General features: G+C 36.5%; 1 protein-coding gene across 6 annotated transcripts in view; it reads right to left on the bottom strand.

The window, feature by feature from the left end:
• LOC100746746 overlaps positions 1–17,157 on the bottom strand; it is a 317,300-nt gene that overhangs the window by 23,329 nt on the left and 276,814 nt on the right. For all 6 annotated transcript variants that reach the window (XM_012389182.3, XM_033322390.1, XM_024369668.2 and 3 more), the window contains one exon: positions 12,125–12,353. In XM_012389182.3, coding sequence (XP_012244605.2) covers positions 12,125–12,353 — 229 coding nt within the window. The remainder of the gene's footprint in view (positions 1–12,124; positions 12,354–17,157) is intronic.

Below are 17,157 nucleotides of genomic sequence, written 5' to 3'. Positions count from 1 at the left end.
TCGAGAGCGAGAGCTGGCTAGCCGGCTTCGACAGTTTCAAACGCAGCGCCGCCGCATATACAATACATACACCTCGTGCACTCGATCAAAGCTTCTTTTTATGCATTTCACCTCGGTCCATTGAATCAAAAGCAAGGAGGATGGGGACGCGAGTTATGAGTCAGCTGGACCGTAAATAGTCCTCTCTTTGTCGTTTCGGGGCGAAACATCTACGAAATTAAACGAGGATGGAGTGTGTGTATATGTGCATGGTGACACGTAGCTTTTTAAGCATAATTGAGCATGTGTCTGATGCAAACAGGCGCGATTTCCTCGTTCCACTTTGTTTCATATCGTACTATAGGGATTTTGTTTCTCTCGGCCCCCTCCCCTTTGTTCGTTGTTACTGCTCTTCTTTTCTTTTTTAGTTTCTCCGCGTTCCGTTGGATTCGCCGGTGTTTTTGTAGGCTGCCTCGATATATATCCGGCGGCTTTGTAGCCTCGCGTTCCAAGTATCCGGCACAGGCTCTGCCGTTGGCGTTCATCGATTTATGAATTCGTCCGCGATACCCGAGCGTAGATGTTTTTTCGCGGCAAGCGTGATATCGGCGAGAATAATGTATGGTTGGCGACACTGTCGCGCGTTACCGCGGAGATAAATGTTAGAAAATGGCGGAAGCGAAGGGTCGGGATAGAGTGCGGTCTCTGTGCTTGATCGGTTCATATAATATTGCGAGTGGTCTTTTACTTATTTGAAAAAACAAATTTCTACATAGAAAGTATTAAAACGGAAAGCTTCTCTAATATTAAATATTCTCGAACGACGATCATCGCTCTCTATACAACTTTTAAATAAACTTTTAAAATACCCTATAGAAATAGCATCTTGCATAAACATGAACGATCCAAAAGTAACTAGAAATTCCCTAGAACCACGCAGCTCTATTGGTATTTTCGTGGCTTCGGATAGAAGCGAACGTAAACAAGAATTTGTTCTCGATATTGAGAGTAATTGTACGTAGACAGTGACATTCATCAGGCAAGGGTTCTTCCGCTACTTTTTGCGCGGCAAATCCAACGGAATTCTCTCATTACCACAAATGAATTACCTGCCAGCAACTTTGCCACGATTGCAAATTTCTCAAAGGGATTTATTCTCGCGGTTTCCGCTGGTTACCGCGCTGTTCCTTTTTATTATTCCGTGTACGCGACCTTAATGGCCCTCTGACGCGAAGAAAGAGAAGTAAAATACGAGAGGAAGGGAAAGGTGGCGCTTCTCATTGTTAGAAATCAGCTTGCGCGTTTCCCTTCAGGCGATCCTATAAAAATATATAGCGATCGTAAAAGCATTTGAAAGAAGCTCGCGATTATCTGTTTACTCGTCAACTCGTTTCCCCCTGTTCTTTCTTTGCGACACGTTCTTATCGTCGACGTAGTAGTTGCATCTCGAAAATCTTTAATGATTCGCCGCTTTAAGAAATAATCTTGTTCCATTGTTGTTGGTTTGTTAAGTGCTCGAGTAATTTTCTTCTGCACGAGTTCTACGTTTTTGTGCGTTTAGCTTTTAACTAGCATGAGTGATTAATATGCAATTGAAAAAAATATTCTATCGCTACGAAACGAACGTTCTTTCGTAACCAATAGTCGGCTTACCCATAAATATTAGAAATTGCAGAAACCTTCTTTTTTTAGTTCTTCTGCATAAGCGGAAAGAACTATTCAAATGCGAAAGAAAAATAAAAAAATATAGAATTGTGTAAAAATGAAAAAAAAAAAAGAAAAGAAAAGAACCACTAAAAGAATCGTAGAAAGCACTGTATAACTATTAAAGCAATCTTCGTTCGTAACCGGTAATTATCTTACCCATCAACACCCTAAAAGATTTCAAAAACCTATCTCTCTTTTCCATGTAACAAAGAGCGAAAAAAGTATTCAATTACAAAGCGAGCTACGAAAATGTAAAAAAATGGAAAAATAAGCGCTAGAAGGTTTGAAAAAGAAAATATTGTTACAGGTACTATTAAACCGACCATCGATAGCTCAGAAAATTTCAAAAATCCTTTCATTCTTCTCCACAGACCCCAAACACTATCAAACTATAAAAAAAAAAAAAAGAAACTAGGAAAATATATGGAGTATAGAAAAATGTATAATAACGTGTAAAACCGTGGGAAAGTTTTGGGAATAAAAAGAACAAGATTTACGAGGGAAACAACACGTTTATCCTGGTTGTCTGAAGGCGGGGGCGGGACCGGAAGTCGGCGTGGTACACGTAACAACGTCGAAAGCGGCCTCTCCAAGAAATAGATTCCCGTTTCGTGGCCGCGTCGAATCGAACGAAAGTTTTATGCAGCGCACGATGCTCGTCGACTCGATATACAGTCGTGATAAGAACGTTTCTCGCCGATAAGAACGCGTCTCCCTCCTGTTGCACCAGCCACAGGGCTCGAACCAACGGGTTCGCGATCGAGTCCGCCATATCGATATCTCGCCCCGGGAATATTTATACTGGCTGACCTCACGTTGCCTCTTTTAATTCAATAACTTCGACACTCGGCCAGGAAAATGATGAAAATCTTTCAGCTACGATTTTACGTGTGTTTCACGAATGTTATTTTTCGATTTTTGTTAATAGGTCGTGGATATCGATGGAAATTTAGATTTTTATGATAAAGAACGTGGCGGAAGTTCGTTTTCACCGACTATTATAACGAATATATTCCATTTCATATATTTTCACGTGTTATACATATTCTGTGCATTTCTGCATTTGTAAATTAATTTATCTTTATTAGACGTATTTTTCAAATCACCGTCGTTGTTCAAGATTCGTGGCATAAGAGTGGGGCTCGATCGATAAAAATTCCACATAGAATACGAAACTGACTATTCTCGAAAAACTCGTGAACCGGAAATTTCTTTCATACTGGAAATGAGAATTTCTGCGTGAAATTATTAATTTTAAGACATTTTTATGATCAAACTCGACACACCGTGTAAACTCGTAATTAATTTATGTTTGCAATATGTTTTTCACCTTATTTATCGATGCGCGTAAAAAATAAAAATTGTTTTATTACAGAGACAGAAATTTTGAATTGCAAAACAGTTAATCATTTTATTATATTTAAAAAGAGAATTGCCATCGATTCGATGGAAATTTTATAACATGCATATGTAATTCTAGGGTATAATCATTTTATGGGGCTAGTGGTGCGAATAACCAATAAATTGTTTATGCGATTGCATGAATTACAGATCAAAAATCAATTTCAATAATGTCTAACTTCATCCCCCGGTATATTAAGATGAAAATTACGCAAAATTCATTTTTAATATTAGTCCAATTAAAAATTTTATATAAATTTCTATCGTTCCTAGAAAACAATTTTCACAAGTTCATCGAATCTTTTATCGTATTCTATGAAATGTTAAAAAGATGATATACATCCATTCTATGATATTTCCAGTGCATTTGAATTTTTCAAAAACAGATTGAGGAGAAACGTCTTGAAATATTCTTCTTACAGAGAAGGCCTTGATAATATTTTATCATACGAAAGAAATTGAATTAATTTATTCTAGGACGATAGAAATATACCGAGGTGAGAAGAAAATATCAATTTTCATGACACGAAAACTCTTCTTTAAATGACTCTATAAAATTCATTTAAAAAGAAAAGAAAACGTCAGAAATATTTAGATTTGAGGAAGAAATAATTTAATTTTTATAATTTTGGAGAACAACGCCTTTGAAAAATGAATTTTACAAAACGGACTAACCTCCGAAATACGTACAAGTAGTATACAATAACAATAGAAAAATTCGAACTAGCAAACTGCTACGTTTCATTTTTATTTAGTAAAATAAACTATAAATAGTATAGGAAAATTCTACTTTAAAAAATGTCAAAGAATCACAAATGCTAATTTTATAAATATTCAAATTCCCTCAAAGCTAAATTTCATTCCCATCTTTCACTTCAAATTCCAAAATTTCACCTCGATTCGATTATCCCATCTCTCAAGAAATCCCACTAAATAACACTCCTTTTTCAACCCTAAAAGACACCCCAAAACAGTGTTCCACTCGTCCCCATTTAAATGGAGCGGGCAAAACGAAAGGCAGAAGCAGTTTGCAGCAAACGGAGGAACCGATTCAACAAAGTCTCCCGCGACGAGATTCGGTGGCCATAGAAACGAAAGCTCCTTTGTACACAGCGTTGCGAAGGAATGCTATTCTCTGTCAGGGACAGGGAACAACGATCATAAATATCGCGAAGGAAGGAGATGGCCGAGTTGAATATCGATCGTGGCGGTCCCGTACAATGGCCGTCCGAATATTTATCAACGCACAGTCGCATCCGCATCCGTGAAACTCACTAGGGCCTGTGTCTCTTCTAACAATTGCATGCTAACCAAAGGTTCATCGTTCCAGTTGCTCCTGGGACTATTTGTAAAATGATTGTGGGCAAAAGGGGGCTGCGAGATTTACAACTTCGTACCTTCGGAATTTGAGTACTTGAATATTTGAACTTGGCGCGCCAACTTAGGGTTCGTCGATTTTGAAACGACGTGTAGAATGACTATGGAAAAATAGGGGCGAGGAAAATAAGTTTAGTGCCCTTAGGATTTTGACAATTTTAGAATTTGAGTATTTGAGTTAAATAGGGGTAAGAAATAAGTTTAGAGTCTTCAGAATCTCTGAGAATCTGGTCCAAGTACTACAAGCATTCGAATACTTTTGTGAGTCTATTGGACAATAAACATCTTTATATCCAATATCTTTCAACTTCTCCAAACCTTCTCAAGCGGTTCGCCTTTCCAACTTCGCCCTAAATCCATAATAAAACTAAAAGTTGATAAGGCTTGTCCAAGTTGTCAAGAGAAGAACAACTAAATGCACCTGGCCATCCCGAACAGACTACAAGCAGTACGTACTTCATTAGCGTCAAGCATTTTGCATAAATTACGGTGCAGGCTCGTAGCGGAGAATCGATCGATAACTATAGTCAATAAAAGATCGATAAATCTTCCAGTAGAGGATTCAGAATCGAGACGAACGACGCTGGAAAGAGTTGGAAAGAAAAAAAAAAGTGAATTTGCAATAATTTACCGCGAGGATATCGCGCTGCATCCTGGCGGTTATTATATACAGGAGTGGGGATGAAGCTGGCGTGACGGGAAACCATTTTTCAGGGACGTCGTGGCGGGAATACTTAGCAACTGGCTGACGTTTTAATCGATCTGTAAATAGCCCCGTTTTCGAGACATCGCGGTAATTACCGAGCCGCGACCACGACAGACTTCGACGTCCACCTGAGACACATCATAGCGGATCGAGCGAAGCTTTAGGGTAGAACACTTAAGTTTGGGTTAATGGAGAAAGTTTTTTGTCGAAGGTAAACTGACTGGCGATTGTTGTTGCTTTACCATTCTTCGCGAATGGGATGAATTATGTTATTTTATGCAAAGGACGAAGGATTTGTAAGATTTCCTTGGTTTGTCTAATGTCATTTCAAATATTTAACATTAACATTGAAATACTAACTCAAACAGACATTCAGGTACTAAGTCAGACATGCCAATACTCAAATAGTAACATAAATATATTAATACTCAAATACCAATACACATAAAATATACTAACACTGAAATACTAATACGACCTGAAAATACTAACTCGTACTAACTCGAGTATTACATCAAACAATAATTTAAAGATGCTGGTATTCAAGTAGTAATAATACTTAATTATTGACTTAAATACTTGGTCTTATCGAGGAATTCTTGAAATTTCAATTTCATGAGACTTCTCATTTCTAAAAATTGATTGATCTTCACTGAACAACCTTTAATTATCGAAATTCATAAAACCACTATACAAAATACAGTATTCGTGTATTGAAAAGCTGCGCAATGTACACTTGCACGATTGCAGAAGTAGCAGTAAAATTTCTTGAAACGGAAACCTAGTGAACACGACGAATGTACCTGGGTATCGGTGTTCATCCCCCTCTGAAAGGAGTAGCGGGGGTGAAAGTGGATCAGTAGGGTTGAATAGAGGTCCGAGCAGTGAATGAGTGCCTATAGAGTGCAGTGTTTCGAGGGAAAAGCCCAAGGGCTGGCATTTAAATAGCTCGAAAAACAGGGTTAAGTCGAGTTGCGATTAAACAAACTAAATACACCTCTCGTGAAACGTCCTTTTTATTTACATTTGCTTTTCGCGACATTTTATGCGAGCCTATAGTCGAGTCCGATCGATCATTCGTGAAAAGAAGAATATGTTTCTTAAGAATTCTATCAATCGGTTGAAGCAAGGGACTGAAAGATTGAAATTTTCCGAAGAATCGGGAAAGAATTTTGGCAGTAAAAATTAAGATAGAATTGGGAAACCTCTAGGAGCCTTTATTGCAATTTGATTGATATTTTTCATAAAAGAATCAGTTTTTAAAAAGTTATATGGAGTAAATGAAAAGTTAGTTGGAAAATTGAAGTTTTATAAAAAATTGAAGAAAGCATTTTGAAGGAAAAAATTTAGATAAAAATTGGAGAATTGCTACAAGCCTTTTGTACCGTTTAATCGACTTTTCATGAAAAAAAAACAACAATCTTTTAAAAAGATTATACCCAACAATTAAAAATTTGGTCTGGAACTTAAAATTTTGGAAAGAATCGAAAGAAATACTCAAGTCCAAGTAAAAAATCGGAAACTCTTTGGAAAAATATGCTCGTATTCAATCTTCTCGGTGTATTTCAGTTTTTAATATTGAATCAATTACATAACAAGGTTATATCGATCAATTAAAAATTCAATCGAAAGATTGCAACCATTATGAATGATTGAAAGGAGTTTCAAAATATTAATTCCATAAAATTACACAAGCTAAAATTACGGGACGAATAATTATCGAACTCAGTAAAAAAGTAAATATTCTTGATACATTAAACCAAAGATCGAAGTATAAATGAAATTGAAAATATTCCAACTGATATATAAAACTGTGCAAAGGGATGAAAATACAAGTTGTGTTTAATTTGATGAAAGCTCGTCGTAAGGAAGAGGTTCGTTTAAGTTCTATTACAGTTTAAACGCGAAAGAAAATTTTACCCCGATACAAGTTAACATTCGAACAAATTTCATCTCTTTTTTTTAATTATATTCCTCAAGTATATATTCGTTCGATGTTTAATTAATTCCGCGTACGATTAATTGAAATAATGATGTTTGCATTACGTAAAATCGTTGATAGCATAGGGATGGGGGAATTAATTATGCGCGTTACAGTCGAATTAATTGTGTTGTATAATGAATAACGATTTACGATATGAATAAATCATTACTGAGAGAGAGAGAGAGAGAGAGAGAGGAATATTAAAAGAGGAACAGAATTATCAACTTTCGTTCGGTTGGTATTTGTCTTCGTTTGATCAAGTGAATATTCTGTTCGGAATTGTATATCGATATTAGTGTTCATTGTGCTTTAATTATACAATATTTCCCGGATTCGATTCACATGGCGTAGCATCTTTCGTTTTAAATAATTTATCTCTTGGTATTTGCTATGTTTAAACAATTTTATACAGTAATTTTGTGTGTAAGATAGCAAAAAGTTATATTAGTTAATTAATAATATATTCTTCTGGCGATAAATTTTGACTAATGCGCAGAAAAATCTTTTTCTCAATTATTCATTTTGTTGAAGAGTAATTTTATTTAAGAACAGATTTAAACAGGTCTACGTCAATTTTCCTAAGTTTATCTTATTAATATTAATTTTATCATGCCACAGTAATCTAAATTTTTCCATTTAAAAAAGTTTCCAATCTTTTTCTCTAACCGCACATTAATCAAACAAAAACAAGAAATATACCGAAATCGCAATATGATTAAACATTTATATCGATATTTATTTTATCCATAGGATATAGGTTTTATAAATTTTCTAATTTTACTTGAACAACAATTTACCCAATACAAGAAATTACTTTTTATATAAAAGAAAGACGATATGGAAAAATGAATTTTCTTTAATATTACTTCGGAGCAATTTTTTCGACGAGTTTCAAAAGACCCGTCAGTATTTCTGCGTACAAATCAATCTAAATTCGGAAAAAATCGACTGCAAACATTCCCAATAAAGTGCACACAATACTTTTCATTCGCGATTTTCGGGGCACTCGAACCGGCAGCAAAATAAAATCTGGCGCGACTCCACCCTGGTGAAAAAAAGCCCACTTTCCCGGTAGCTTCCATCGTGGTGGCGGTCCCTGGAACTCAATTTTTCACATCAACACCCATCTGCAGCCTTTTTTCCACGGTACGACTCGATCGAATCCAGTCGCAGCCTAATTACCATCAATTCCCCTGCACTCAGCCGGTCGTAACAGGCGGTCTAATTCAATTTTACATCACTTACAACAATGCAGCCATTCCATTCATCGTTATAGATCGTTCGTTTCGATCCTCCATTTAATAAGCTGCGAGACAAAAGGAGATACGATATTGTGATGTTGACTCTGGATTTTAATTAACAGCCACGATGATTTATATAGGTTACTGTCGTTCAATTCCAATATTTCGACTTCATTCTCTGCACTTCAACATTGATTTATACTACCTGAATCCTAACGTTCAGACAAAATAATACAGTAATGGAATATACTAGTATTCAAATACTAGTAGCCCGCTACTAACTCAAATACTTAAATATTAAATATACTACCAATTCAAATATTACTAGTCAAATGTTCATATACTAATCGAATACTGGTGTCATCAATTTTCACCCATCAAGTTTGAATCTTGGCTCGCAAACTATGAATTCTATAGGTTCTAGGCTCTAGACTCTAGGACTATAGGCTCAGGATGTTTCGGATCTCTCATTATCGACTCTTTATATACAATTGCATTTAGTTAAAGATTTTCCACTCCAGTCTACAAATAACTTCTGGTCTAACAAATTTCCAGTACCGAATAAAAATCGTCGATTATTCAATACCTGGATCCTTTATCCTCGATTGTTCGTTCGTTTCGATTGCCCAGCCATTTAATAAGCTTCGAAACAAAAGGAGACGCGACATATTCGGTCGACTGTGAGCGAGTCTCATCCCTCTGAAATCCTGTCAGCCATCGCTCGAACGGATCCAGACACCGGATTTTCCCCTTCTTATTTCGCGGCCTGATCTCTCCTCGCGCTTTAATATGCCCGCGATTACGCGCCAGCTCGCGACTTTATTAGAGAACCGTGCGAGAGTTTCTTCCGGCACTTTTCAAGGCCATCCTTTTATATCCCACGCGCTGTTCTCCCGCGAATTCATATTTTTCGCAGGAGGGAAGATGAGAAAGAGGATTTCGATGGAATATTGCCGTGATCCGCAGTTCGTTGCCTCGAAATAGTTTGATATTGTGGCAAATTGTCGAGATATAGAAGTTTCGGGGATTTCGAAATGGCACGCCCTCACGGTTGTCTTTGAAAACGAACGAACGAGTATCGTAAAAATCTTTGCATCGAGAATTTTAACGGAATTTTGGCGGACCTTCGATCTTCTAAAAAAATTCACGGTGTAGAATTTTAAGAAAGTATTTTATTACACAGAAAATATGAAAGTTTTGGGGCGGTTTGAAATTGTTTTCAGGATCTTGGAACGGGTTGTTTCGGGATTGGTCGTGAAAATGAAGGGCTGGGTATAGTGAAAATCTTTGGCCCGAGAGTCTTAGCTGGATTTTGGTAGATTTTTCGTTTTCTGTACTTCGAATTGTAAGAGAATATTTCGCTACAAAGACGTGAAAATTTTGGTCTATTCCGCGTTTGTAGCTGCTTCGGGAAACTCGAAGCGAAGTTCTTAGATCGATTGTGAATTTTAGAGGCTGAATACTGGCAAAGTCTTCTAATTTGAGCTTCTACTAGAATGTTTAGTTCCTGAAAATGTTCTTTAGAATGAATTGTTAATTTCAGAAATACGAATGTATCTGATTTGCAAGTATACGTATAGAATAGAACACAATTGTCCGGTTCGATGGAAATTTAATTTGCTATCTGATTAAGGAGAATTGATTTCCATCTACTAATAGAGTTGTTTCCCGGCAGTAGTTTCTCAAAGTAGAGGTGCAGGGGATAATCTCCGGATGCTCGAGGAATTTCCAGCATTAAGTTTTTCGACGTGAAGGAAGGAGGAAAGAAAAGAAGAGGGAGAAGACTAATTCACGGCTTGAACAGAACCGATGTCTGACCATATACGGTTCTTTACTACTCGCTGCTCCTATATATGACCTACTTACCAGAACAAACTCGAACATGGGTTTTTGTTTCAATCGAGACTCGCCATTTATCCTCACCTAAAGCTTCGAGAACGCGTTTTTCAACTTTCATTGGAAATTTACTATCTATTCTCACTTAGAGCTTAAAGAACCAATTTTTCAACTTTTATTCCAAATTTACCATATATTCTCACTTAGGGTTTAGACAAAGTACCTTCCAACTTTTATATCACATTATTTCAATTGATTTTGATATTGGAACTTTAAAGAGCGAATTTCAAGCGAAATTTGAATTTGTCCCTTCGATAGATTTGAAGAATTTTATTTATAAATCATTTGTTGGAACTCCAAGGAAGAAGTTTTAAACGAAATTTGAATTTGCTCAAGTTTCCTCCAGTAGGCTCGAACAACTTGGTTCGCGAATTTTCAGAGGATTAAATGAATTTTATTTGTTGCAAATTCTAAGGAAGAAGCGTTCAATGAAATTTGAATTTGTTAAAATACGAAGTACGATAAAAAATTTGCTACGAAAATCTGACCGATACGATCAGAAGATTCGAAGAATTTCGCTCAAGAGGAGACTCAATTCGACCAACGCTACGAATCGATTTCGCATAGACTAGAACTAACGCGCTATACAGAGAAACATCGATCGAATAAAGATGGGAATTATCGAATCCAGTCTAAACCCAATCTTAATCCATCAAAAAGGACAAATTTACTAAAAAAAAAAAAGAAAAAAAGAACACGATATACAATACAAAAAGAAGAAGAGAAACAACAGAAAGAAAGTAAAGAGAAACGAGAGATCTAATTTTCCGGTGCGCTCATTTCAACGAAAACAGCAACTGGATCCGGAAATAATGGGACACCCGTTAGACGGGACAGGGCACGGACGATTAAAAGCGATATGTTACGTGGCGCGAACACGGTTGCACAGTACTTGAACCAGAAGAGAGTGGTTGAGTGCAGGGTCACATATATTGACATTCCGACACGTGTACCAGCCGAACCGTAGGATCTCTGTTTAATCCGACGCAAGCTGTTTATTTATGCGCGCACGAGCGTCTTCGGTATGCGATGAAAGGATTATCGCGACATACCGTCATAATTACACGCCGTGCCAGCAACCTCGACACCGATGCTTTTGTCTGTGAACGCGTTTGTTTGTTGCTGCAGCCGGAACAACCATGACGATACCTCTTCCGGATGAATGCTTTTCACGTCTCTTTCGTATTTCGTTACTCGTTGTGTTCCACTGTTCGTTGCGTTGTTTGTGCATTTTATTTTCCGTTTCAACCCTTTCACAGTGTATCATAGCTTAGTAGAACACTATAAATTTCACGTCTTAACCATTCTCGAATTAACGATGCAATATATCTCAGAGTAACTTTTAGAGAGCTGGCGGATCTTTATAATTTTCCTGATATTCGTGTTACACTGCCGTGTACGATTCCATGATAAATTGGACTACACGTTCCATTTCGAATATTACGATCAATCTGTTGCTGTTGTGAAGTTGGAGCAAATCGTAGACTACTATGGATCGATAGACCAAGCTCGCACACAGACAACTCTACATCATTGCATTACTTTGATAAAAAGAAGAGTTCACCGTTAGACTATGGACTATGCTTCCTGATTTTGTATATTCTACGCGACCTTTTTATGAATATTGTGAGTTGGACTTTAAGCTTTGGGTCCTAGTTGATGGGTCCCACGTTACTGATCCGAGTCATGGGTGCCAAATTATGAATCCTAAATTCTATTCTGTCAATCAAGCCTCAGAACATCAAATTTCAGATCTTTTGCTGAAATATCGTTGTACGTTCGAATCGTAGTTTAAGTAACTTTTACTAACGAACTGAAGACTGAGAAACTTACCAATCGAGAGTAGCCTTGGCGACGTACTGCACCTGATTCTCTCTGTCAGGATGCTCATGACGATCGTTAAGAGGGACTACGGAGTGACACACGAGACGAGTCTCCTGTCGATTTACAATCGTCAGATTGTAAGGCGACGCCTGTAGTCGAGATGCTATCGGATCCAGAGCCACCCACAATTTATTGTCCACCACCCATGATGGATAGGAGCAACGTTCAGTTGAATTTTCTGGAAACAAAGGAGCGATACCTTGTCAGAAAATCATTACGCGTTATTCCTTAGGATCGAGAAAAATTTCATAATTCAATTCGTCAATTTCATCGTTTCACAATCATTGGCCGATAATGTGTCGATTTACTAATTTTATCAACATCGTGCAAAAATTCCAAATTACATCGAATAAACGTAACCTAAGAATTGAAGTAAAACGCAGTTAGACGTCGAAAGACACGATGGATGCTTTACTTCTCGAAATAATACAACTCTGTCGCTAACACGGTTATTCCTTGGCTATTCTCGGAGCGTATAATGCAACTAGAAACTCATTCCAAGCTCTTCAAGTTGGCCAAGCAAGTCTTCTCCCTCTGATAAACGAGCTACACCTAAACTGCGTTCTCCTTCTTCCCTTTATATCATAATCTTTGTACTTTTTATCATTGAACCGTTACAAATTGAATTACACGACTGTCGAGTCTATCCAGAATTGAACAGCAGACGAACAGCTAGAATTTTAATTTTCCATTTGCACTGGCCCAATTACGAAACGAGCCGACTAATTAAAAATATTATTCCATGGCGCGGGGAGATCGAATAATTTCCAAGTTGCTCGAATAGCCTGTTAATTCGTTATTGTTACGAAGTTACGCAACATAGTTAAGAGAACGATAGTTTGGAATTTTGCTGACAGGATTTCAACGGAAATTGGACGAATTAAAGCTTGTAACGACTGTAAACTTTCTTTTTCAACCTCGTAACAAGATTTCAACTTCTCGAATTTTTATATTTATTGCATTTTTTTATATTTGATTTTTCGTACGTAACACGATAAAAGAATTGGTATCTTCTGATAAAAGTAAGACAAAAGAAATATTACGCGTACTTCCAAATAATCCAGAAGCGAATTCTGTATTTTATTGCGATACGTCATACCCAAGCTTTTCGACAGACGATTCTAATCTATTTCTGCTAATTAGTTTGCCACTTGTTTCTACACTTACGATACATTCGCGTACTGTCGTGTATTTTAATTTTGCTTTCGTTTTAAGAAATAAATTTTTCGATATCCCGTGGAAATCACGTACCAATAAAAAATCTTTCGTATTTTCAACAAATTCTTCGAGATATTTTTGAATATTACAGGCATGCGACTAAATGGAAAATAACCGAAGGAATACAGAAAAACGTGGGTTGGTTGTATATCTTTTCGAGTAGAATTGGAGAAAATTGTTAATCGAGACACTTTTTAGATGGAAGTTTTAAAAATAATTACATTCGACAGATGGAAATGAAGAGAAACGTGAATATTACTGGATTTCAGTAGTACGAGTCAGTATATGGTGAGATGTGCATAGGTGCGTCATATAATTTCATACGAATCACTGTTTATTTTAAATACAGCACAAAGTAACGCAGATCCAACATATCGAATATAAATTCTTCTTTCATTTTCATCAAAGCATTTCATTTTATAATGAAAATTACAAAATAATCCATTTTGTGACAGGGTTTTTAAACATTCGTAAGTCTCTCTCGTTTTACGCTCTCGTTTCAATAAAAGTCTATATTTCCAAATTGCTTCTTCAAAAAATCGCAAACAATTGCATCTTTATTGTCGTTCCGCGATAAAAATTGTAAGATACGTCATTACACGACGTTGCTTCTAAATATTTGTAATTGTTATCCCTTGTCGTATTTTAATTTCAATTTTTAACTGAAAATTACACATTCATAAACTCCGTATTTAATTTCGTTCGACCATTGCATATTGTAATAAAAAATTGTAGAAAAAATTTATTTCGCGTCTAATTTTCTAAAAATTCATTGTCATGTTCTCGCTTTAATTTTCGATTGAAAATTATGCAAACGTCTCGACGAATAAAGAAGGAGTGAGAAATTTGTGAAATAAGGATGAGGAAATGGAATCAGACGTGACAATTTTTAATGATAATTCGGCGAGACAGTGGGAGAACATGCGTGCCCCATCGAGGTATCGATCGCCTTTCAGCGGAGGCGTCCTGTACGCCACATACTTCGACGCCTGTGCATTTTTAACGGTCCATTAATTCGCGCACAGTGATTGATAGCTGTGAGCAGTCGACCATCGACGCGATAACTGTTTGTAGGCGACCTGGACTCGCGTTTATGTTCGATTATTGCATTCCTTTGGATTATCGCTATTATCCTACCTACGAACTTACTTTTTCTTCCGTTTCTTTCTTTCATCTTACATAAATCATAAATTTATATTTATTACTTTGCTACTTATTTCTACAATCGAGTATTTCGTTGAACAAATTTTCAGTATAGTTACCAAATGAGTTATTCTATATAAAATCTATAGCACAATTAGTATTATGATATAATTGTTATGCGAAAAATAAAAATCAGAAAATATGAAGCAAGCAACAAAACAGATTTCCATACAATGTGCCATAATCATATAATAAGAACCTTCGCTCGCTCTAAATGCAAATTATGCGTATCGATTTTTCGTTAAATCAATTATCATAAAATCCTGTTACCTCGTCACGAGTCTAACGTTTTTTATCGCGATTCTGGACACGTAAAACCGACAGGCAAAGTGAATTTAGCCCGTCGCCTATTATTTCCCACGAGACGGGAAGGACGCCTTTTTTCCGTTTTTTATAGAAAGCTGTTCAATCATATTGTAAATAATATCGGTGCACGCCTCCGAGTTCACCATTTTATGGTGGTGGTTTTCTTTTTTATATTTGGTCTTGGAGCCTGGTAGAACATGGACGGGGACGATCCTTGATTTGCATCGAACCGCAATCTCTTCTTCTCTCGAGGAGAACGAAATGAATTCGAGACGGAATAAAAAAGGAAATATCTCGAAGGGACCGTAAATACCTTGGAACAATATTGAAACTTGAAAGTAACTCAGTGTAACGTGGAAAGTTTCTGTTTGGAGATTTTTCTTGCCGCTTTTTTATCGTCACTTTGTTTGCTGCGTATGCGTAAGACGCAGAATAGAAGGAATTTAGACGTTGTTTTCACGTAAAATAATTGAACGTACGATTTGTGCTTTTAGGAAAAATTATTCCGTTTCCATTGTTTCGTGAATTATTAAACTTTCTATTTAACTCAAATTAGCAATCTCTCTTATTAATGTCGTTTTGTGTAAAAACCAAGTTGGTTCGTGGCTCGTAGTTTTACGTACCGGAATTATAACTTTTATTAAATCTTGCTAATTATTCTATCTAGAGATTTTATAGAAAAGCACCGGTGATATACAAAAACTTGAATAAAACTGATAAACAATCTTTTAATCGAAATTTTTATTCCAAAGATTGGCGCATTGCGTAGTACTTTCTATGAGAATCGATTCGCGTTACGTTTAAGACAACTCTCTGCGGAAAGAATACAATTATTAAAATTAAAGAATGACATTGTGTTATTTTATTTTTCGTTTTACTAACTGCATCAAGTTATTCATCCGTGAATCGAACAGTTTAGTCAATTATCGTATTAAATCAATTTCTCTTTCAACATGCTCGGTTCGAAATTCGGGACGTTTTGTTGGAAAAGGGGAAAAATTTCGAAATTTCGAGCAAACGATTCGAGCGTTTAAGCAGCTTAGCAATTTTTCCACGCCTCTATTGCAACATTGGCTCGGGTGTTTCGTTAACCCCATTCCCTGGCGTTTCCATTTAAACTTTCCAGAAGGCAGATTAGTCCCTGGGATCTGCAACCCGCTTCCCTCGATCTCGTTGCTATCCTATGGCCGCGATTTGGTTCGGTTGAAACTCGAAAATGGCTCGAATACGTGTAAAAAAAAAAAGAAAAAAAAACGCGTTCGATTAATGAAGAAATAATCGCGACTGCGAATTGCGAGCTACGTCGTGATATTAATAATTCTTTGTGCACAAGGCAGCATTTTTAAAGCTACAGAATTTTTTATAGGGACTGAACTGAATTTTATTAAATGCACATAACAAAATTTGGCTGCATTTTTATCTTCAATTAAAATACCCAAATAAGAAGGTTATAATCGTACAAATAAATAATTAAATATAATGCGGTATATGTTACAATGTTAAACATTGAATCAATTTACTAAATTTGTTAAATCAATTTGTTAAATTTGGAACAATATTCTGGAACTGTGCGCCATATTATTGTTCAGAAAATATCTGGAAATAAATCCTGGCCAGTGGCAGGATCGCGCAATCAGTCATGTATCCGGGAAATTCAACTGGAAGCGGTTTACCGCAAAACCAGCAACAAGATCATCTCCATCTAATACAACTGTCTACTCGTATCCACGTTCATAGCTTCACAGGATACGAGGAACGGTGTATTTAAACCGAAACTGGGGCAATGAACCGAACAGGCCGATCGACGATGATGATCCGCTCCGCTCTGACCGAAGATTGATAAATTAAAATAGTAATGAACGATCGAGCTATACGATGAAGCTCCAAGAATTTCATTTTAGATGTTAGAACGTTGAAACGTTCTTTTACTTCGCGAAGAGCATTATAATAATTCCTTTAATGGCAAACTTTTAACAAAAGTGATGGTTTGTTAATTTTTGTAAATCTTGTAAATTTTAGAGGAAGAGACTTTTAACGATAAAAAACCACGGTTAGATGAAAAATTACTTAAGAGGATATTTAAACAACGAGACAGAAATTCAGAAACAGGGACCATCGAGCGTTGAGAAAATTTTTGACGATAGAAACACACGATTAGATGGAAAACTATCCGGAGAATACAGGAATCTTTAATCTGCGCCTAGCTTTATAAAAAAAAAAAAAAAAAAAAAAACGGGAAAAAAACAAAAAAACAC

The sequence above is a fragment of the Bombus impatiens genome, unplaced genomic scaffold (assembly GCF_000188095.3).
Source record: "Bombus impatiens unplaced genomic scaffold, BIMP_2.2 scf_0637, whole genome shotgun sequence".
Classification (NCBI taxonomy): Eukaryota; Metazoa; Arthropoda; class Insecta; order Hymenoptera; family Apidae; genus Bombus; species Bombus impatiens.
The sequence above is the reverse complement of the archived record's forward strand: the minus strand, read 5'-3'. Positions and strand labels throughout refer to the sequence as shown.